At 41.2% G+C, this 24,490-nt stretch overlaps 1 protein-coding gene across 3 annotated transcripts in view; it reads left to right on the forward strand.

Moving 5' to 3' along the window:
• The window catches only part of TNPO1 (transportin 1), a 197,764-nt gene that overhangs the window by 164,034 nt on the left and 9,240 nt on the right, over positions 1-24,490 (forward strand). For all 3 annotated transcript variants that reach the window (XM_006124293.5, XM_025185277.3, XM_006124294.5), the window contains exons 16-24: positions 460-567; positions 771-929; positions 1,042-1,129; positions 3,320-3,418; positions 3,597-3,692; positions 10,101-10,176; positions 11,013-11,112; positions 15,974-16,048; positions 23,123-23,265. In XM_006124293.5, the coding sequence (XP_006124355.1) occupies positions 460-567; positions 771-929; positions 1,042-1,129; positions 3,320-3,418; positions 3,597-3,692; positions 10,101-10,176; positions 11,013-11,112; positions 15,974-16,048; positions 23,123-23,230 (909 nt within the window). In that variant the 3' untranslated portion in view covers positions 23,231-23,265. The remainder of the gene's footprint in view (positions 1-459; positions 568-770; positions 930-1,041; positions 1,130-3,319; positions 3,419-3,596; positions 3,693-10,100; positions 10,177-11,012; positions 11,113-15,973; positions 16,049-23,122; positions 23,266-24,490) is intronic.

Consider the following 24,490-nt stretch of genomic DNA (forward strand, 5'->3'; position numbering starts at 1 on the left):
TGTTAATTATGTAAAAAGCCATTTCTGCATAACTTCTTAATTTCGGCTGGAAAGAGCTAATCTTCCCCTTTCTGTGATTAAAAAGAGAACCATTTAGGAATCTCTCCTCCCAGGGCAAAGATTTTAGGTAAGTTTTGTTGAGGTCCTTATGTGCTTCTCATCACATTTTATTGCCCATCTTTTATTCCCATAATTTTGCTCTCATAGCACAGCCTTGGAGGTGTTCCCAGTGGGACACTGTCAGCCATTCCCTGTGTACTGAATATTCCCTTTCAAAACCTGGCACACTCCTATTCCCAGGTTTTCCATAGTGGCAGCATGTTATAATATTGTCTGAAATAGCATCTACCCAAAATGTTGGGAGGGGAGGGGGGTTCTTTTCTCTTTACATTGAAGTAAGACCTAGTGAAAGAAAAAGTGTGTTTTCTTCATCATGCATATATTGCTTTTTTATTCTAGTGCCTGTCTTCGGTTGCCACTGCCTTGCAATCTGGCTTCCTTCCATACTGTGAACCTGTGTATCAGCGTTGTGTAAACCTGGTACAGAAGACTCTTGCACAAGCCATGGTATTTTTCTGTTGTTATTCCTGGGATTTGTAGATGTGTTTAGTATGTGACTGCGTTTGTATTACAGTGGGATTTATAGCATACCCATCAACAACATCTGGCTGACGTTACAAAACATAAACCAATTCTTGATTTGCATGCATAGCATAGAGATAATTAATGTGTTACATTGAAGGGGGGTTTTAACCAGTGTTTTATTACAGTTGCATAATGCTCAGCCAGACCAATATGAGGCACCAGATAAAGACTTCATGATTGTGGCTCTTGATTTACTCAGTGGCTTAGCTGAAGGACTTGGAGGAAACATTGAACAGCTAGTGGCTCGTAGTAATATCTTGACACTAATGTACCAATGTATGCAGGTGAGAAGATTTTTTTTTTTTTTTTTAAATCCTGGGATATTTTTAAAATAAGTGTAGTGGTAATTGACTTTTTCTTCTACTTTTGGCTTTTTTATTTTCTTTTGGTTTGTAGGATAAAATGCCAGAAGTACGACAGAGCTCTTTTGCCTTGCTAGGTGACCTGACAAAGGCATGTTTTCAGCATGTTAAGCCTTGCATAGGTATGTTTCTTTTTTATATAATAGTTCTCATGAAATAAAGAAAAATAAGGTGGTATCTTCATCATGAAACAGATTGATTCTCCTGGTGGTTAAAAAGTCTGCCTGTTGTGAGAAATGGGCAGTTATCAGTTACTAGACCAGGAGTAGGGAACCTTTTTTCAGTTGAGGGCTGCTGGCCCACACAAAATCAAGTGGTGGCCACACACAAGTGAGAAGCTACAAAACCCTCACTAACATGGTCCCTGACTGAGAAGCAGAAAGACATTCCTCTCACACACCAGAACCTAGGTGGGCCCAAGCTGGTAGATATTATGTGCTCCAGCCCTACAGGGTTATGGTGGGAGGCAGGAGGAGCTGGCATGCCAGCATGGGCTCCCCAATGCTAGGGGGGAGCCAACAAGCCTCGGACTGTATTCAGGCAAACCAAGGGCTGCATCTGGCCCCCAGGTCTTAGGTTCTCCACCCCGTACTAGACAATTGCTCTATTATTCAGTGCCCCTCAATAGGGAGTGAGAGCTGTTAGGGTAGGAGGAGATGTCTGGGTTCACAGAAGCCATCCTGTGAGTCAGGAGTGGGCAAGATAGGGTCTGTGGGCCCAATCCAGCCCACGGCTGCCCAGCCGCTCTCCCACCCCTAGGCCAATCGAGACTTGGGAACAGGAGAGCCCACAAAGTCTCCTCCCCCTGCCATGGGCACACGGCACCAGAGGGAACTGCCAGCTGTTAAAAATGGCTAGCAGTTCCCTCTAGGTGCCACACACCCCTGGAAGGGTGGGGAGGGCAAGAGACTTTGTGTACTCCCCGCCCCAAGGCCCTGATTGGCCTAGGGACAGGGGAGGGTGCAAAGTCTCTTCCACTTCCTCCTTCTCTGCCTCCTCTTTTCCCCCTCTCTCCGCCCCAGTACTGGCTGCCCTGTAGGAAATGACCCACTTCTGCCTGAGGCCCCATCCCTTCAAAGGTAGCCCACAACCACTGCCAAAACTTGTGAAGTGGCCCCCCTGCAAAAATTATTACCCAGCCCTGCTCTGACTGAATTAAGCATACCTGGACAGGCTGGTGCAAAATTGTTTTCACTACCTTGTACCAACAATAACATGGCTATATTTGTTTAGATTACTCTTTATAAAGACACTGCATTTTCCTTTTTTCTTAAATTTAAATTGTGGTAGTGAGTTTCTCCAGACAGATTTCATATCATGTTCAGGTACCTTTATAGCTTTGATTAAGGATGTTAAGAGGCAGGTAATTGGCTAATCATGTAGTCGATACAATTTCGATTGACTACACGATTAGTCAATAAGTGAACGCATTCCGTCCCAAGCTTGCACCAGATCCAGGAGCTACCTCCGCTGCAGCTCTGCTGTTTAAATGTAGTAGGATATGGGCACGCAGGACCACTGTGGCTCTGCATTTTAAATGTAGTAAGATCCAGTCTGGCTCTTACTACATTTAAAATGCAGAGCCTCAGCAGTGGGTAGCTACCGAACCAGGCACGAGCTGGGACTTAGCCAGACTTGCTCTGCCATGGCTTGCGCCAGGTTCAGCAGGCCCAGTCCAGAGGGACACACCCCTCTCCCCACTGTGAACAGGGGTTGCCACCTTGAAGCAACTCCTGTTGGCGACAGCTCAGGCTGACCCACAAACACAGGCTGTTCTGGCAGCAGCTCCCGTCCAGATACAGGAGCAGCAAGGGGGTGGGCGGGAAGTGTGAGTAGTTACCTACTCGCTTACATCCCTATCTTTGATCTGGCATATTCAGACTGTTTTTATAACAAGCTACTTTCTGTTGCAAATGGAAAAGCTAATAAATTTTTCCCCCTTATTTACTGCCTATCTGCACATAATAATTGAAAATGTGAAAAGCGTAGCCAAGAGCTTACTTTCTTTCTCAGCAAAAAGGCTATAGCATCCATTATAGAGAGGCCTATAGCTTTCCTCCTAATGATTACTGGACTGATTTGGGAATTCTTTAAAATTTGCATTTGTTTTTGTCAAATCAAACTGATATTGTGTGGCTTCATGACCTACTTATTTAAGGCACTAGTTGCAAAATGATTGTTCCTAACTCTTGTCTGTTCTGCGTGAGGCATTTACATATTTTTAGATTGAGAACTCATTTACTGATAACTTCTTGTAGTGCGGGTGGGGAAGCTTTTCTGCACACTGTCAGTTTACAATGTTTTCTTTCTAGCTGATTTCATGCCAATTTTGGGAACCAACCTAAACCCTGAGTTCATTTCTGTGTGCAACAATGCTACATGGGCAATTGGAGAAATCTCCATTCAAATGGGTAAGAACTGACTTTTTAGAGCGTGCATGTTTACAGTGTAAAATATTTAAAGGTGTATTCTTTGTTAAATAATGACAAATGGAAGTTTTGATTCTGAGTTAGTGCTATACATAAAGATCTATTTAGATAAATAATTTTAAGTTGTTTTCATCTGAATTTTTGTTTTTGGCTATTTTAGGTATAGAGATGCAGCCATATATTCCTATGGTGTTGCACCAGCTTGTAGAAATCATTAACAGACCCAACACACCAAAGACGTTGTTAGAGAACACAGGTACCCTATAAATGAAATGTTTGTGGTGAAGGGAATTATGCCATTGTCTTGCTTAGAGAACAAAAACACCCCACAGTCTTTAAAAATTGCTTAGGCAAATGAAATCAGAGCTGATATATTTACAGCATGAAAGCAGCTCTGTTCTGCAGAGGTGTGTACAAGTCTCAGTTCTGCATGAACCAGCTGTCATATTTAGCTTGTTAAGATTGTTGCTTTTTATATCCATTTTATAAATAGCTTTGTTAGACTCTGAAAGAATTGGAGGCTTTCTTTTACACTACTTTAGATACATATTATATGTAAATTCACATGCACATATGTCTGACTTTCAAAAGCTTGAAAACATAATTGGGATATGTGAAAATCAGCCAGGAAATTTAAGATCTGGAATAAGAAAAACAAAAGGCAACAATGGATGCACCAAATAATAGAATTCTGTTTTAGTGTAGTGATTGCATTAAAAATTTTTGATCTGTAGTAGTAACATTACTGCAATAAAATTAAAGTGTGTAATGTTGTTTATAGTGCCTGACATTTTTTTATTAGAAATTATGAAAACTACTCCAGTCATGATATGTACTATTTATAGTCTGGCCAATGACAGTGGCCTTCATATTGGGAGGTGCTAGCAAGTGCCTTATTAAACATGCACTTCTGAGGCTTGTTCCTTTTGTATTTTTAAAGAGCATGTTCTGATATGAAGAGCACCTTCCATACTCTAGAAAATTTTAAGTGTGACTTGAATTAGTTTAATTTTAGTATGTCAATTTTTTTCTTGACATTTTCTTAGAGTCCTCTCTAATTTTTGCTGTTACTCATTTTCTTTTTAATTAGCAAAACCATAGTTCCTCAAGTATTGTCCCTATATGTGCTTCATTTCTTATGTACATGTGCCCCACATGCCTTTGAGCTGAGATTTTTCATTAGTAGTGTCTGTTTGGTCTGCACATAAATTCTGGTGATAGTCTCATGACCACCAAAGCTACATCAGGTTGAGAGAAACTGCCTTCAGCTTCTTATCAACTGTTTGTTTCAGCCTGAGATGGAGTTTGTCTGCATTTTGTGTGCTTCAGCTGATTGCTGAGTTTGTACATAGTTATATCTTAGTTTGTTAGTAGTAGTGGTTATTGAAAGATTGTTTATTTTCTCTGAGGGAATGGCCTGGTGAAGAGCATGCATGTCTTAAGTTATTTCAGTGTTGTCTTGTGTAGAGAGGCTGTCTGAGTCAGCAATGGACAGTCTAAATCAGGGGAGGGCAAGAGGCGGCTAGCCCTGCTGGGACCTTTAAGCACCATGCACCTGCAGCCGCTTCAAATGTGGATGCTTTATGCTCTGTTGTTCCCCCCCCCCCCCCCCGGAAAAATCTCTCAGCTCCCATTGGCCAGTTTCCAGCCAGTAGGAGCTGAGAAATTTTGCTGAGGCAGGGGCAGCCAAAGAAGCCTCCTCCCATCTCTCCCTCCTCGCTCAGACTTCCATCTCTCCCCCCGCCTAGAGCAGAGCCACGTAGAGCAGTTTGCGACTGCAGCTCAGGTTTCTGCAGAGCTGCTGGCTGGGAGCTGCCTAGATAAGTGCCTCCTAGCCAGAGCCTGCCTCTAGCTCCCACCCTCTCACCACCACCACCCCCAACTGCTTGCCCCAGGCCACCAGCCAAACCCTCTATATCCCTTTCTCCCAGATCACAACCTCCTTCACTTCCCTCGTACACGCCTTCCCTAGTCCAGAAGCTCCTCCTGCACTCATACTCCCTTCCTGACCCTACATCCCACTCCTCTGCCCCAGGTCACCATCCAAATCCTCTGCACCTCCTTCTCCGAGGTCACAGTTCCCTCCCAGACTCTACACCGCCTCCAAGAGGCCCTTCCCCCAGACCCGTCCTGCACCTATACCCTTTCTGAATTCTGTACCCCAAACCTGTCTCAGATCACAACCCCCTTCTTCACCTAAACTCCCTCTTAGACTCCACACCCCTTCCTGCATATTTGTCAGCATATTTCAGATTTGGGGATTTCCATATATAAACCTCATTGCCACAGTGACAAACAAAAATGTCATCTGTTGTGTTCAAGGTGTGTTGGAAGAGGGGAAAGTTTAGGTTACAATTCCTTGAGGAGAGCCTTTCTTTTTATGTGGATGAAGAAGCTGTTTTATGTTTCCCCCACCACCTATTATTGTCAAAGCAGTGAACAAAAGCAGACAGGACAATACCAGAATTATGCTAATAGCTCTGTTGTGGTTGAAGCAGGTATGATTTCCTTACCTGTTTTGCCTTGCTCTCCAGTGATAAATCTTCTAATCAGTCCTCAGATCCTATTCCAGGGCTCCAGTTGACGGCTGCATCTCCAACTAAATATTCCCTGACTCAAAGGCATGGCTCCTCAATAGTTGCCAGGTGTAGGTTTAGTGAGCAGAGGTATAATAGCTATATTAAATAGTAGGAAAGCTTACAACTGAAATATTCACCTTTAACAGTGGAGAAGATTTAGTTGCTTGTGTGAATTCCTGAATGTTGTCATTGGATCTGTCTTGATTCTGCTTGTTCGGGATGATTTGCTGCAACTAAAGAAAACAGGATCATTGCTTAGTTCTGTTTTTTTATACTGCTTTTTCATACCATTGTTTAGGAATTCTTGCTCTTTGCTTACCTTACAATCATTAAGCTCATGAAAGTTCTGGGTAATCTCTTCTGATCGGTGAATGTCCCATCCCAGTTTGGGACCTTAATGTGGTATTTTAAGATTCATGAAATCATCTTAGTGGCCATTCCATCAGCTTGCAGAAATTGATGCCTAAATGGCCGACCCTCTGTTCACAATATCCTGCAAACTTCCTTAGAACCACACTCTAAGCTTTTCCTAAAGCATCTTCTGAATCATTTATCTACCAGTTTTCTTTCCAAAATCACATTATTCCAATGTGGAGGCCACCTTCCATATTCTAGATGTAAGGGAGGGCATTAGCTTTCTAGCTTGATAGGATTAATAATTTTGTATATCTTCTAGCTGTTTCTTTTTGTTGAGGGAGAGCTCCAAAGCTGCTGCAATTTCTACCTAAGGATTGTCAAAATAGTCTTCAGGGTGTATTATATTTTGTTCGTGCTGGCAGCATTATACTTCCTCTTAGGATTTTTGCTCATTTGACAAGGTCATAATGTACGTCTGTTATGGCTCTACTTCATATTACGCATGTAAGCGACTAGTCAACTATCTGATAAGCAAAAGCTTATCGGAGAGTCGACTAATCCCTCAACTGATCACTTCCCCCACCTTGCTGCCTCTTAAAAGACGGTTCTCTCCCCCCTCCCTCCCCATACTGTCTCCATGAGGGGTAGCGGGGACCAGGCTCGCACTGGGTCCTCCACTCGTGTGCTTTAGCCTTTTAAATATATTAAGAGCCTGTTGGCTCTTAATATGTTTAAAAGGCAAAGCCATATGCCACCAAATCTCCAGGTAGTGCAGACCAGGAAGCTCAGAAGGGCTAGCTGGAGGGAGGCTAGCCCCCCAGCCTTTTCCATGGTCCTAGAGTGGAGCCCCCGCCACTTTGCTTAGGAGGACACCTGACTTCACCTCCTTTGTTAATGCCCATCAGACACTTTCTTCTTCACACTGAGTTTCATTCTTTTACACTTAAATAAAGTAAGTTGTAAGTAAAAAATTAGTGTTACAAATTTTGTAAGTGTTCACAGCTGTTTGCAGTATTAATTGCCTTTTAAGATAACTGGATACATGATTATCCAAACCTTAAGTGAAATTACCTTGTCTAAAGAACATATATGAATCTTTTTACAATAGATGAGGTAATTCCATTAATATGGTAGAAATGTGGCCCATGACCACTTAACAAAACTCATGAAGTGGCCCCCTGAAAAAATTGCCTTAGTCCCTGTAGATCTGATGCAATAGTTGACAGTGAAGTTCCTTTGTGTTGGACTCTATTCCAAAGCTCATTCCTCCTTATAGGGATACTGCTTAGGAATTCCCCAAGTGGTGCACCTATAGGGGCACTATTCAAGATGAGAACAATTAATCTGTGTGGTAAGTGCAGTTCTTTGAGATTTGTCATCCTGTAGGTGCTCCACTATTTTGCCTTCCTTACCATTTGCTTGAGTTTCCTTCTGAGACTCATTTGTGGAGAAGGAATTGTTGGTAGTTTGACTGCTCAGTTTGATGGAGCTTTGGTGTGGGGCATGTGGATGGCAGGTCAAATGGACATAGTTAATGAAAATTTATCAAAAGCACGTGAGGTGCATGCACACTTGAATTGGAGTACCCATAGAGACATGTACTTTGAACTAGATACCGCACAGGGTGAGTAACCTCTTTCTTGGACAAACATCACAAGCTGATGTCCTTGATATCACAAGTACAGGACTGCACTGTACAATGAGAAGAGAAATGGAAGATGTTTTATTGTGTGTGCCATCTTCAGTATTTTGTGAAACTAAATGTTAAAAATGTTTTCAAAATTAGTGTGGAAGGTGAACTTTAAGAAGGACTAGCTGGTGGTTTGGCATGTTACAGATACTACTTTTATTAGACACCATTTTTGAGCAGCTATGTAGATTGCCAAATGGGAATATTAACGAGTGAATCTGTTTTTCTTTCAGTAATTAATATAGTAATTGACATGTGTCCAGTGCTCAAATGTTTGCTTCTATTACTGTTGCAGATACTATAGAAGTATCCCATACTGAATTTTTGTTGTTTACTCCTGAATAGTTAACTTAAATGTAGATACATAACTGCAAATAAATGTTGAATGTAGCGTACTTACAATAAGTTTGTTGTAGGATATAGCCCTACAAACTATAGGCTCTAGAATATTTTTTCTATTTAGCCTAATATTTAGCATAATAAGCTGCTACCAAAATATTTACATTTCACTGGTGTACATTGTATCACTGTGATTCTGTTTCACTTTGCTTCTCCTTGAAAAATATAACAGGCACATTAAGTAAGAAATTATTGCATAGGATAACTGGTATAGTTTTCAGCCTCCACAAAAATATTTCTCCTTGTATGGGTTTCTGCAATGTGGAAGATGAGTGGACTTTTATCAAATAGGTCTTTTTAAAAAAACTTGCAATATAAACATTTAACTGCCTGTATTTGTGATATAAAAATGTTATGTATATTATAATTGGCACTGTTGTGAGACTGCACTTACAGTTTATTCAGCAGAAAATTGTGCATGCGATGGATATTGCAGATTGTATAAAAAGTATTGTGACCACTATGCGTTAATAATAATTGGTCACATAACCAAAGTGAATTTCAAAAAGCTAGCATATCCTACACCAAACTTGACTGGAGAAAGCGTCATCTGCTTTATTGCATGTTCCATGGGAGTGCTCACAAATGCCTGTTTAACTAGAGTGTTGCATAGTATGTGTCTTGAACATAGGTTTCCTTTCTCTGCTTCATATGAATCTGCTGGATTTCAGTATTATTCATGTAGTTTGCTTCAAATAATCTTTAAACATTATTTCCCACCCTCTCCTTTTTCTGAAAGATTAATCTTCTGTGACTTGAGTGAACACCAATAAAATATTCTTGTGTGATCACTTTGCCTTTTGTTCTGCCCCTTCAATGAAGGCACTAAGCAATTTGTTCAGTCAGAAATACTAATGGAATAAACATCTTTTTGTGCTAATACCTTTGTGCCAGAAGTCAGATTTTCCCAGGAGAAATTCTCTTGCATTCGGTAGATGTGATTTAGAGCCCATTTCACTGATAATCTCTAAATATTAATGAGCTATTTACCTGGTGTGAGTTAATTTAGAGAAAATTGTTGCTTAAAATCATGAAGAAATTGGATATATGAAGTCTTTAGCAAGACAAGGGCTTATATATTAATATTTTAGTAGTAGATGAAAAAACATTCACTGGAACCACATTCTCTGGGTTTAATTTCAATGTAATGAGAACTTTAATTTTGGAATTCAAGTAGTGCAAGCTTAAATCAAAGCAACTCAAATTATAGTATATTCAGCTTATATTATAAATTGAAAATACTTAGTACCTTTTTATCAAGAGCATTAAAAATACATGTAAGTAGCTAGTTTATTACTAGCTCTGTAATCTTGTTACGTAGAAGTTAGATCTAAAGAGGGCAAAGTCAAAATCTCTGTTCAAATAGCCTTTGGATTTTAAATTGTGTTTTTGGTGTTCTCTCATTTACTTAATTATTTTTTAATCCCCAAGAATATGCCATATATGTTGCTGCCCCTTATTTTTAGGGGTGGTAATAAACAGCACTAGTGAAATCTTATGTTTATTATCATACACAGATTCTGTTGGTTTCTGTTTCTGAGTTATTTGTTGTTTTTTCTTTATTTTTTCTCCTTCCCCCTCATTTGCTCATGTCTTGGTTGGCGTTTGGTGGTGTATAACCGTGATTGCGTTACCTTAGCAATAACAATTGGTCGTCTTGGTTACGTTTGTCCTCAAGAGGTGGCCCCCATGCTACAGCAGTTTATAAGACCCTGGTGTGTATTATTCAATCTTTTTTTTTAATTCATTTTTCTTCACTTTCTTTCTTCCTTCTCTCTATCTCACTTTTAGATATATTTTCAGTTGGTTACAAAATCACAATCCTTAATCATTGCCAACCATGTGACTAATCTTGTCCTATCAGGTTTGTGAGTTTTTTAGTAGCACCGTCATGTACATTTTATGTTGTGGCTAACGACTAATTGATGCATGGGATAAGATTGTCACATGCTTGCTGTGTTAATAAGCTTGATTATGAAAGAGCATTTTAAAATCCATCAGAATGATAATATGCATGCAAGTACTGTAAAAGTTAAATTGTGCATTACACTACTTTAAAAAAGTCAGATTTGAATTCCTGTAAGGCATACATGTTTATAGATTTGTTATGAATAAAATAGTTTGCTTGCTTCTGTAAAAGTTAAATAACTGTTCTGTAAGTGGTATCTGATAGACTATACGGCCACAGTTTGAAGTATGTGTTCTGCTTCTAATAATAGCTCTTACCAGTACTGTGGATAAACATTTTAGTGGTATTTAATGGAATACAGATCACACATTTTAGAAGTTATTACTGTACATGGTGCAGCATTTACAATTCAGAATTCTAAAAAATGTAAAAGTTAGATATCAAACTTTTGAAGTTAAATTCAAATGAAACTAACCATAAAAAGAGACTCCGAAATCTTTATTTCAAGTGTTCTGAAAACTATTCTAGGAAGATCTCCTCAGTGTGACTCTTACTCCATCAAATACTGTCACCTGGTTAATTAAATTAAATTAAATTAAAATGGATTCTGTTGCCTGACTGCCTGGTTCTCCCATTTACTAGGTGTACCTCTCTGCGGAACATAAGGGACAATGAGGAAAAGGATTCAGCTTTCCGTGGGATTTGTACCATGATCACAGTCAACCCTAGTGGAGTAGTCCAAGTAAGATATTTGCATAGGCATTTGATTTTTGTTCTGACACTCATTCTAAAATTGAGTAGAAATAACGGTACAAAAGAAAGAGCTTCCTTTAAAAGAAGTGAAGCATGTTGGTTTCTCTCTACAATTGGTAGTAACATTAAAAGAACAATTTGCTGGTGTAAAGTAGTGTATGTCCATTGATAGGAAGACTATTAAAACATTGCATCAGTGGAGGATTGACTTGTTTTCCCTCCTGTGTGGGGGTTGGGGGGGTCTGGGGGTGTGTGTGTGTGTGTGTGTGTGTGTGTGTGTGTGTGTGTGTGTGTGTGTGTGTGTGTGTGTGTGTGTGTGACAGAGAGAGAGAGAAAAATTGTTTAGGTATTTTATTTCACTCCTTACAAAAAAGTAGCACGTTTACAAAGGGATTGTATATTATCGGCTGTTTTCATATCCAATTAAAAATATATTCTATTCCTAAATCTCAACATTTCACTTCAAAGTGTACAAAGTATGTCTTACATTTGAAAAGATGTAAACTGACTCCTTAACCTAAAACGTTGTTTGTACAATTGGAAAAATAAACAGCTATGTAACTCTTCAAAAACATGTGTGTTGCTGTTAGCCTGGCCATACTGAAGCTATAATCATTCAATTCATTCATTTCAGTCTGTCATTAATTTCTTTTGAAAACAGCTTCAAAATCTGAAAAGATGACAGTTGATTAATATAATTGTATAACTGTGTGAGTGTGTGTATGTGTATTAGGGGTGTTGCCACTTGCTGCTCCTCAACTGCTGCCTCTGATACAGAGGCAGCAGTGTGGAGCAGCCACATGGGAGCTGGTCCATGAGAGGAGCCATCAGCACTGGGTAGCAGCATCCCCTGTCTAGGGGGAGATCTGAGCTCCTGGACCCAGAGTGAGCCAGAACTGGGCCTGCCTTCCTGTCTCCTAATATGCTTTAAATGCAGAGCCGCAGCCAGGGTAGGTCCTGGACCCAATGCAAACAGGTACTGAGCCATGCTGCTGTCCAGCCTAATAAATATATTTGAAATTAATGTGCAAAAGTGACTACAGACACCGATGAAATGTCAGAATAAATTGCATGTCGTTACATCTTTGCAGAATTAATTCCCTTTAAGAATGATTTAGTATGCTCAATTTTATAATAGTGTGAGTGTGCAGTATTCACTTCAGATTTTCTCTATTTTTCTTATGGGCATAGGGAACATAGAAACATGTATCTAACCTAGATATTGCAATAAATGACTGCCACTGTCCACTTTATCTTAAAGGTATACCACAATGAATAAAGTTGATTCTTTTAACTTTTTTTTATTTTTACCAAGTTTTGTCAGGGTTTCGGTATCTCAGCAACGGACATGGTTATGCTATAATTACTGCTTCAGATTAAAAATCCATTTTGTTAATGGTTCATATTTTTTAAATTTGTATTGCTAGAATATCTTTTGATTACTTGGCAGTTTTTCTTTAATCACACTTCAGCCTAATGTTCCTTTTATTTAGAAACCACTTAATGTTTGGATTAGAGTAAAATACTGAGTGTCAGATCTGGAGTATAGTCTGGTTCTGACAGATCAGTTGTGTGCTCCTGTTCAAATTGCTTTATCTCTGTGCTTTAGATCCACCCTTTGTCAAACGGGAATAAAACCTGCCCTTCCTGCCTCAGGGATATGTGCTATGAGGTTAAATGTGTGTGACGTGCTTCCATATCTTCTTAGTTTGTGTATTGTTTTGTAACCATTATAGTGTAGCATACAGGTTTTATTGGCTTAAGTTTGCTATGTTTGTAACTTTCAAGTAGTGAAGTCCATGAATGAGTAATGCAGATCATCACAAACCAGTACCAGCAGACTCTATAATGCATTTGGTTAGTCTTACACTTTGCAAAACAAACCAAGAACCCTTGTAAAAATATCTGAATTGAAAAATAATGTTATGGATGCATTTTAATCTCTCTGTCTCTAAAGCCAGGTTAGCTAAGTACTGGGTCAAAATGTACAGATTTCATGATGGGAGATGCATTAAATTGCAGAAACCTCTTTAAGTAGCACTTCATTGCATAGTGACATGACTTTTAAATCTCAAATTGTCATCTTTCAGAACTAGAAACAAAGGCTGTGGTTCTAAAACGTTAATGTAATTAGCTATATTTTCAATGTGGTGGGTACCCAGCATTTTCCTGTGACTTAAATGGAATCTGCTGGGTGCTCAGATACCATGGTGATAAAGTAATTTATGAAAAAGTACATGGAAGAACATAAGTGCTGAATCTCTCAGATGGACTTTATCAGCAGGTTGATGCACTATTATTAGCCAAAATAATTTGCAAGAACACAGCTCTTTAAAGCCAACCTGTCAGTAGTCTGTTGTGCTGTTACTCATTCTGTTGTAACCATTTTCATGGAGAATGAGGGGTTACAGCTTTCTCTTAAGGTAAATATTTGAAAGCTGTGCACAGTTGATATATTGGACAGATGGAAGGGAGTCAGCCAAGATGCATGATGAATTGTATTTGCTACCTGAATATCATAGTTACTTTTTTGGTAGACTAGATGGGAAAATTGTAGTCAAAGCAGTTTTCTGTTGGAAAATGCAATTTTGACTAAATTCAAATTGTTGGGTAAATTATGTTTATTATTAAAAAATTTTGGAAAGGCTCAAAAATAAAAACACCCTTCAAATACAACTTTTTAGAGTTTGTTTGGAAATTATTTTTTGTTACCAAAGTAATCAAGTATAGAGAATTAGTAAAAGAAACAAAATTTCCAAATTTAAAGAAAGAAAATGTTTGTTAACTTGAAACAGAAAAATTCAGAATTTCATTTGAGGCTTTTTTCTTCAGAATATCGAAAACTTTTGTGGGATACAACTATCTACTTTTTGGTTGCACGTAACTGTTTGAAATACATTTTTTAAGGAATTAGTTTTAATCATAGCCAATAAGGGTCAGTAAAATCCTTTCTTAAGGTTCCAGAATAATGAAATTTTGTTTTCTTACTCCTTTTTGATGAATACAGGGGTAAAGACTGCACATCAGTTGATACTCTGGAGAAAATTTGTAATGGTTTTTACATATGTCATAAACCATTTCTAAAAGACAATCTACTTAACTTTTACATTTTTGCTGCAGAAGATTTATAAAGAGGTCTGTTTTAGTTACTGTAATCTGATAGAAGGTTGGCTATGCAGTGAATTAAATATAAAAATTTGAAAACTTGGGATGATGTAATTGTAGCCTGTTAACATCCATCTAGCTCACATGATTATCTAAAATCCAATTAAATAAAATTTTTGGGATTGAAGCTGAAGGGCACTTGGGAGAAAATTATTACAGTAAACTTCCGATAATCCGGCACCTTTAGGACCCAGGGGGTGCTGGATTATCAGATATGACGGACTATCAGAAGGGGGGGTTATGAGGGGTCTGGAGTGGGGTGGGAGGGGATGCCACCCCAGACCCCTCATAGCCCCCCCTTACGATAGTCAGGCTCTGCCCGAGGAGTCCCTGATTCAGCCGCTGCTGGTCAGTTTCAGCAGCAGCTGATTCCGTGATGCCTGCAATAGAGCAGCTGGGGTGCTGCCGGGTTGGTCCCGCAGCGCCGAGGGGCGGCGCTACGGCACCAACCCAGCAGCACCCCAGCTGCTCTTGGGGATGCCTGGGGCAGAGCAGCTGGGGTCCTGCCGGGTTGGTCTCGCAGCGCCGTCCTTTGGCGCTGTGGGACCAACCCGGCAGCACTCCAGCTGCTCTGCCCCAGGCGTCCCCAAGAGCAGCTGGGGTGCTGCCTGGTTGGTCCCGCAGCCCCGAGGGGCAGCGCTACCAGACCAACCCGGCAGCACCCCAGCTGCTCTGCTCCCGGCTTCCCCGATTCAGCTGCTGGTCACTTTCAGCAGCAGCTGAATGGGGGAAGCCTGTCCGGCTGCCCCAGCACTTCCGGGTTCCTGATGGTGCCGGACCATCAGGAGTCCCGGAGCATTGGATGCCGGACTAATGGAGTTTTACTGTACAAGAAGCTAGAAGGTAGCAAACATCCAGCTAAGAAAAAGTATTTTTGTTGGTAATATTCTAAAATGCTGAGTTTTTACTTTTAGTTGTCCGTCTATACTGGCATAGCGTACATCAATGGATTATAAAATGGAGCCAGTCGTTATCTCACCGTATAGCTATAGTAACTAATACAGCATTTGAAATCTGACTTGGAAATGTACTAAGTTGCCCCACTTTCATGTTGGCTCCTTCACTTCATTTCATTTCTTCCTTAGTGCCTGTGCTTCCACCTCCCCCCCCCCCCCCCCGTTATGCTTTCATTGATTGTGATATTTGAAGATTTGTTATCACATAGCTTCAAAAGAGGTGAAAGGGAAAAAATTGGAAGGAAAGGAAAGTTTTCTTTATTTAACCTGTATGTAGTTGTCTTGTCTTGTCTTCCTTTGTTCCTGAAATGTCATATATATTAATTTAATATGAAAAGGAATGTTGTTTATGGCTGGGCAGAGGAATAAGCCACCAGAACAGATGAACTCAGGATGCAGGACTTTTGGGGAGTAGTTTGGATTATGATACTCGTGGGTTAGAAGAACTTAATATGGGCTGTATTGACTTTACCCTGGCTCTCCTGAAAGAAGTACTTAGTCTCTTAATGGAGGTGTTCAATCTTAAGGGCTTTCAGATTGCACTTTATACAAATAATAAATTCATTTGAGAGTAAATCTGCAATAAAATAGAAGTATGTGTGGATTGAAGGTCAGGTTCCTACAACATTTACAAATTAAGGAAGCAGTTTGTCATATTGATTTCCTTAACTTATGGATTGGAATAATTCAAATAGAATTTCTAACCTTATGTAATGTTTAATATTATAGGACTTTATATTTTTTTGTGATGCTGTTGCGTCGTGGATTAGCCCAAAAGATGATCTCCGAGACATGTTCTGTAAGGTAATATTTCTAATTTAATAGAAAAGTTAAAGTTTACCCTTGACTACTTCACCATTACTACTACTTGTGACACAACTACTTTACCTGTGACCCATAACCTTTTTACTTTGGTTTATTGTATTTGAGGACAAAAGAATACAGTGTCCTGATATGAGTTTGGATTTTAGATAAAATCTCACCAGAGCAAATATTGATGACTTGAAAATATTCCAAATTTGCCGAAAGGGAGATGTTTAAATGGGTAGTGAGTAAGGCCCACTACAAATCCTAGATACCTCTTGTGGGATTCAACTATGGAAATGTGGAACCACGCATCCTTCAAGTCGTAGACATCATGACGATTCCCTGGATCCAGGGATAGAGGATGGCAGCCAAAGAGACCATATGAAACTCTAGTTTCTTTATGAACCTGTTGAAGTTGTTCATGTCTAGGATGGGTGGAACCAACAACTGAGAGCTATGCCTGGTCTCCACAAACAGGAAAGTCTTTGGTGCCACGAAATGATGGAGGGAAGGAGCCTCACCGATAGTGGTGATGTTAGCTCGGCCCCTCTAGTACTGGTATAACATGCTTTTAGAGCTGTCAGTGAGCACCCCAATTACTCTATCATAGAATCATAGAATAATAGGACTGGAAGGGACCTCAAGAGGTCATCGAGTCCAGCCCCCGCCCTCAAGGCAGGACCAAGCTCAGTCTACACCATCCCTGACAGATGTCTATCTAACCTGTTCTTAAATATCTCCAGAGAGGGAGATTCCACCACCTCCCTTGGCAATTTATTCCAATATTTGACCACCCTGACAGTTAGGAATTTTTTCCTAATGTCCAATCTAAACCTCCCCTGCTGCACTTTAAGCCCATTACTCCTTGTCCTGTCCTCAGAAACCAAGAGGAACAAATTTTCTCCTTCCTCCATGTGACACCCTTTTAGATATTTGAAAACCGCTATCATGTCCCCCCTTAATCTTCTTTTTTCCAAACTAAACAAGCCCAGTTCATGAAGCCTGGCTTCATAGGTCATGTTCTCTAGACCTTTAATCATTCTTGTCGCTCTTCTCTGTACCCTTTCCAATTTCTCCACATCTTTCTTGAAATGTGGCACCCAGAACTGGACACAGTACTCCAGCTGAGGCCTAACTAGTGCAGAGTAGAGCGGCAGAATGACTTCACGAGTTTTGCTTACAACACACCTGTTGATACAACCTAGAATCATATTTGCTTTTTTTGCAACAGCATCACACTGTTGACTCATATTCAACTTGTGGTCCACTATGACCCCTAGATCCCTTTCTGCCATGCTCCTTCGTAGACAGTCGCTTCCCATCTTGTATGTATGGAACTGATTGTTCCTTCCTAAGTGGAGCACTTTGCATTTCTCTTTATTAAACCTCATCCTGTTTACCTCTGACCATTTCTCTAACTTGCTAAGGTCATTTTGAATTATGTCCTTATCCTCCAAAGAAGTCGCAACCCCACCCAGTTTGGTATCATCTGCAAACTTAATAAGCGTACTCTCTATCCCAATATCTACATCATTGATGAAGATATTGAACAGTACGGGTCCTAAAACAGACCCTTGAGGAACTCCACTTGTTATCCCTTTCCAGCAGGATTTAGCACCGTTAACAACAACTCTCTGACTACGGTTATCCAGCCAATTATGCACCCACCTTATCGTGGCCCTATCTAAGTTATATTTGCCTACTTTATCAATAAGAATATCATGCGAGACCGTATCAAATGCCTTACTAAAGTCTAGGTATATGACATCCACCGCTTCTCCCTTATCCACAAGGCTTGTTATCTTATCAAAGAAAGCTATCAGATTAGTTTGGCATGACTTGTTCTTCACAAACCCATGCTGGCTATTCCCTATCACTTTATTACCTTCCAAGTGTTTGCATATGATTTCTATCTTTAGTTCTGGATCTGATCAGCCAGCTCCAGCATCCCAATCTTGACGCTCTACGCTTTATGGCTTGCAAGTTGCATGGTTAAACCTTGTTTAGCCCACATGTTCAGGTACTGTTAGGAAGGTTCTCCTTGACATAAGAAATTATTCACCCAGGCAACTCTCTTGGCCAAGTGGAAGAGATTCTCAGTCTGGGTTTTGCAGCGTGATACTTCTCCAGAGCAATCAATACCTTTTATATTGGGCTATCTGCTACATGTAAAACAGAAGGCTTGTCAGTCTCAACAGGTTCATCTAGCTGCCATTTCAGCATTCTACTCAGGCGTGGCCGTTGGCTCAGTCTTCAGTAACCTGGTGATAGGTTTTCTTAAAGGACTGGTCAGGTTATACCAGGGGTGGGCAAGATACGGTCTTCAGCCTGGGTCTAACCATCTTCTCCTGCCATGACCCTTAGGTACAAGTAGCTCCACACCTGCTTAAAACAAATGTCTGCTTCATATGGCTTTCTGCACTGTGTTTGGGGGAAAGGCTTGTGCAGTGCTCCTGCCCCAGCACAATCTGAGCTTCTATTGACCAGAAATCAGCCAGTGGGAGCTGAGAGATTGTGCTGGGGTCAGGGGCAGCATTCAAGGCCTCTACTTCCTCTCCCACACATGGTGCAAAGATCCACATGGAACAGCCAGCCACTTTGAGCCTGGGGCTGCGACAGGCAGGGAGACTGCTTAAGGCACCTGCTGGACTTGGCAGCTCCCTGCTAATAGATAAGCAGCTCCTGGTCAGAGCCTGCGTCTGGCACCCCAGCCCCTCCTGCATCCCAACTGCCTGCCCCATGTCATCACCCAAACCTTCTGCATCCCTGCCCCAGGTCACAGTTCCCTCCCAGATCCTGCACTCCCTTCTACACCCTCTCAGGCTAATATCCTTTCCTACAGCCATACCCCCTCCCAGATGCTGCACTGCAATACCCTGCCCCAGGTCATAACTCCCTCCTTCACCCAAACTCCCTCTCAGATGCTACACCGTCTCCTACACTCCAGTCCCCTACCCCAAGCTCCCTTCTGCACCCAACCTCCATCCTACCTCCCCTACTCCCTCCATAGAAAAGTACAACCCTTGACCGCTTACCATAATCTTGAGGTGGCTCTCCCCATCACCGATTATTGCCCACCTCTGTGTTACACTCAAATTCGGCAGCCAGTCTTGGCTTCTAACCTTAATCTGGTGCTTTTGAGGCTAATGGGCTCTCCATTTGAGCCCTTAGTGACATGCTCATTACTCTGTTAAGGAAGGTGGCTTTCCTTGTCACAATAACTTCAGCTAGAAGGTGTCCAAGTTCAAAACTTCACATTGGGGCCTCTTTATACCATCTTTTATAGAGACAAAAGTCCAGCTTCAGTTGCACCCAGCTTTTCTCACTAAAGTCACCTCTCAATTTCATACCAATTAAGACATTTTTCTTAGTCTTTTTCCCTAGGGGTATGTCTAGGCTACAGGCTTCGTTTGAAATAAGATTTTTCAGAAGAGATCTTCTGAAAAAATGTCTTCCAAAAGAGCGCGTCCACACTGCTAAAGCGCATCGGAAAAGTGATCTGCTTTTTCGAAAGATAGCATCCATTCAGTTTGACGCTATTTCACATTTAAGCTGTGATTAATATGGATGGAGTGGCAACCAGGGTATTTGCACTTTTTTCCTGGAGGCCTCTTCCATGTCCATGCATGCCTTTTTCCGAAAAAGCTCTTTTGGAAAGGCATTCTTCCTCGTAGAATGAGGTTTACCAGTGTCGGAAAAACTCCTCCATTCTTTCAATTTTCTTTCAAATGAACGCAACAGCAGTGTGGGTGTAAGAAGTTTTTTTGGAAAAACTACTGTTTTTCCGAAAACCTTCCTGCAGTCTGGACACATCTCAAGAAGATTTATTTCAAAAGCTGGGAGCAAAGGCTCCACTCCCTGGACATTTGCCATGAATTGGCCATTTCTTTTCTCTCAGGAGTGGTAAAGAAAAGTTGTTTGCCGGATATAGAAGTCTTAAATAAGCAAGGCTTGGCTTACCCTGAGCAAACTAATGTTTCCCAAAACTATTAAAAGCCTTTGCATTCCCTAAAGAGTCCTGCATGTTAGGAGCCTCAGCTAAGACCTTGAAGTGTTCTATTGCATTCATTGTTGACTAGAGATGAAAGTATCTCCCACCAAATAAGAAAAAAATCCTGTAAAATTGGACTCTCTAAAAGTAGATAAAGCTCATATTTCAACCATTGTATTTGTGGATGTGCTGCACCAAGACTTTAAGTTCCTAAATGTCATATCTGGAAAAATGGATCCAGGAGTTCCACGAGAGAGTACTTGGGATTAATTGGATTTTCTGTGCACTTCAGTTATTGCTATGTCTCCTGCTTTCTTTTTAGTATCAGTTTCTGGTTTTAGTTAAAGCCACTGTCTGTCCCTTGCGTCTCAGCCTTTACCTAGTTTGAGGCACACTCTGAGTTCCAGCTTCTGAACTAGCTGCTCTCCCTGAGGAAACGGTTTCAAGTTAGGCTTCCTTTATGTTCTCTAGTTTGTCCCTGTGGGTTTGTCTGCACGTAAGGCAGTGGAGCTGAACCAATGGTCCTTAATGAAGATGATGCCTATCGTGTGAGAAACACCTGTTGATATAGTACTGTCTATTGAATCATTCACAGGCAGGTGGCTATACCAACATAAATTGGTGTTGCAAACCAAACCTGAATTTTCTAAATCTTTAAAATCTTTTGTTTTAATTTCTGCAAGGAGGGTCCAGTGAGTCTGTTGTTTAGACACTTGACAGCTACTAAATCTTTCATGATAGGAGGAGAATCCTTAACATTTCTTTTCCTTTCCAATAGCTGAGTAAGTACCTCTGGAATGCTTTAGGCCAGGGTTTCCCAACCTATGAGTCGCAACCCAAAGATGGGTCACCATTACATTTCAAAAGGGTCACCAAGTGTCTCCCCAGGTGGCTCTGCCTCCCTTCCTCCCCCCGTTTTTGAATTGCCTTGGGTCACCAAGTCTTCCTGAATTGTCAGAATGGGTCCTCATCTGGAAAAGGTTGGGAACCGCTGTTCTAGGCCATCAGTAAGAATCCTTTTTTCTAACATGGGTGATTGACCCAAGGAAAACATCAATTGGAGGCTACAAACAAGTAAAAAGTGATTTAATTTAGGGGGTTTTGGGTTCAAAAAACCACCCATGCCCTAGGCAATAAAGTGCTAAAATTTGACTTTGAAAGAACTTATTTCTTCTTCAAGTGTTTGCTCATGTCCATTCAACTTAGGAGTGTGTGCTCACCAGAAGATTTTCACTTAGCAGTATCCATAAGGTATCCGGCTCAGGCACCACTGGAGTGGCGCACATATACCATGCTGTAGAAGGCACATCTGGCCCACTCCACCCTCAGTTCCTTCCTTCTAGTTGACTGTGCTTGGAACCTTCTCACCTCAGCATTAGCTGTTGTACGTTACCCAGTTGCTGGATTCTGTTTCTTTTCTGTCCTGGAAGGTGACCTTCCTGGTAGTGCTTGTTTGGTAGGAAGATCCCCAATTTGCATGCCTTGACTTTGGAGCCCCCTGCACACTGTTTTCTTTAAAGAAAAGTTCCACCAGTGACCAAACCCCACCTTCTTACCTACCGTGGTCTCAGCCTTCCACATGGGTCAGGATTTCTACTCACCGAAAACTCATGCTACCAACTAAGTGAGATGCCGGCACATCCTGGACATTCACAGGGCCCTCGCTTTATACATAGACAGGACAAGACATTCCAAAAGTCATTCCATCTCTGTCGCATATGCTGAGAGAATGGAGGGGCTCCTGGTATACACAAGATCTCCAATTGGATTACCTCACGCATTCAGACATGCTGTCAGAGGGTGTGCAGCTGTCCCCTCTCATCAGGACCCACTCAAGCAGACAACAAGCCTCCTCTGCATCCTTCCTCACCAGTGTTCCTATCCAGGAAATTTGCAAGGCTGTGACTTAGTCCTCGGTGCACACTTTGATGCATCAAGCCCCAGAGGATGTGGCCTTCAGAAGAGCTATGTTGCAGTTCAGCATGCCAGTGAACTCCTCCCACATCCAGAGACACTGCTTGCAGTCACCTACCTTAAGTGGACATGAGCAAGCAATTGAAAAAAAGTTACTTCTTCTTCAGTAAATGGTGGTGTTCAAGATATGATGCTCATGTCCATTCAACATCCACCCTCATTCCCCACTATTGGAGTTCTTCAGCAAGAGGGAACTGAGTGTGGAGGGGGCTGGAGATACCCTATATACTGTGGGATGTGTCCACCAGTCAAGGGGGAGGGGGGGGTGTCTTTCCTATGGATACTGCTAAGGGAAAGTCTTCCAACACCGGTGCATGTGGTGAGCACACGCATCTACATTGAATGGACATGAGCAATACCTCTCAAAGAACACCAGTTACAGAATAGAAAACTCTTTATCTTCTGTTCCCTATTTATATATGGTGTTAGAAGAATACCAGTAGACCCTAACTCTTTTGTTATAAAACCTTTATTCAGGTGTTGTATTTGGAGGAGAGGACCATGTATCCTTTGAATGTTAGGGACCTTTCTGTTCATAATATAACCATCTCCAGGAGATAGAAATGAGAAGTCTCAATAAGATGCAGATCTACTCCTGGAACTGCCAGATAGAATTTGAGAAGACTTAAATGCCTACTTCAGGTTGTAATTGCAGGTTGCTTCCTTAATCAATTTAAAGGAAATGTAGGTACATTAATATGAAGTATTACTTGGCAGAATTTAAAATTTGTGTTTATAAATCAGTGGTTTAGAATGACCCTCACCAATATATTTTTAGATTAATCCCTTTTAGGTATAGTAAATATTTCACTAACTACACTTCATAAAAGTTCAGTTATTTTATTTTCACTTAGAAGTTTATTTTCGTTTAGAAGTAAGAGTGATCACTAAAATTCCTTTATTTCTTAGTGCTATGGAAATTTCATCTGGAGATTTTAGTGATTCAGGCTGAGATCAACACTTCCTAGTTCAAAACTCTTAACAAAATTTGGTTCCGTTTTCTGCATGATATGTAGCTGATGAGCATCTGACTGCAAGTGTTTGACTGTTATACTGAAAACTCAGAATAACCTGAGATTTAAAAAAAAAAAAAATTCTGCCTACAGATCCTTCATGGATTTAAAAATCAAGTTGGGGATGAAAATTGGAGGCGTTTCTCTGACCAGTTTCCTCTTCCCTTAAAAGAGCGTCTTGCAGCTTACTATGGAGTTTAACCTCATGCGTTTGAGCTGCAGTCTCATAATTAGGGGTAAGTACAAAAATACATTGAAGTTTGTTAACTTTATAAAACAAGTGTTCTCCAAGTCCATTTTGGATTATAAATGGTCTTTATAGTATATACAGCGACAGTTTATATTTGTGACTTTTTCTATGGGTCTATCTGTCCATCTGTGCAAGAACTCCTTCAATGGTAAGAATTAAGATCACCAAATTTGGTATGCAGCTTCCTCTTATCATAATTTAAAGCAAGGTAAGCATTTGGTTGTACCAGGGCAGTGGCATGTGTCCAGAATGGGATTGCTTCTCATAATATACAGATGAGACAGAATCACTAGCCTCCTGCACCCCAGATCTCCTTCATGGGCAAGGGGAATCAAGCTCCTCCTCTCCCTCAGTTTGTATGGGAACATTGCTGGCTATTCCCCTTCATTAGGGAGCAAGGGGAAAGTGCAGTAGTTTGCTGCATTCCTCACTCTGGCTGGGAAACACGGAGCAAATGAACCTGGCCCTGGCAAGGGACATGCACACCTCCGTTGGCTTTGTTTGCTGGACCTGCAGCGGCCATGGAGAGGCGCTTCTCACCTGGCTGCAAGCTGCTGTGGTGAAAGGGGGTTGGGGTAGTCCCTTTGCCTCAGGGGCAGTCTGCATACTGAACCCCTCATCCCCAGCCCCACCCCAGCATCATAATGTAAACGAAGCATGTACATTTTCAGTCTTTTCCAAACAACAAATGTTAATTAAGGACCTGAGTGATGCCAAGTAAATACTCTAGTGTTCCTACTCATTTTCTTTTTGCACCATTATTTTTTAATGTATGTTTTGACTCTACCTGAATATTATTTGTGGTATGTGTTGAAATAGTTGTTGCTGGACTCCTTTTGTAGTGTAAGGTCAGACTCAGTTGCTTTGATATTTTTCTACCACTTCCTGTATTTATTTAGGGGTCACTGTTGAGCTTCTACAACAGTGGTTCCTGACTGATGCTGGGCCATGAACCACTGGCTGCTGGACCATGTCCGGGCTTTTATAATTCACTCGGTGGCCCAGTCTGCTCCCCCTTTTCCTGTTCCTAGGATTCTCTTCTCCCTGTGCCCAGTGTAGGGTTGGCTTCTCTGCATGACACTGACTTGAAACAGGGGAGACACTGCCCAAGCCAAGGGGCTGTAGGGCCCCCAGGGGTAGGGCCTGCTGGGTGGCAGGTTGCTTGCTAGGATCCAGAAACAGCAGGCAGGGGCCCTGGGCTTGACCTCTGA

This window comes from Pelodiscus sinensis, chromosome 6 (assembly GCF_052426305.1).
Source record: "Pelodiscus sinensis isolate ZL-2025 chromosome 6, ASM5242630v1, whole genome shotgun sequence".
NCBI lineage: Eukaryota > Metazoa > Chordata > Testudines > Trionychidae > Pelodiscus > Pelodiscus sinensis.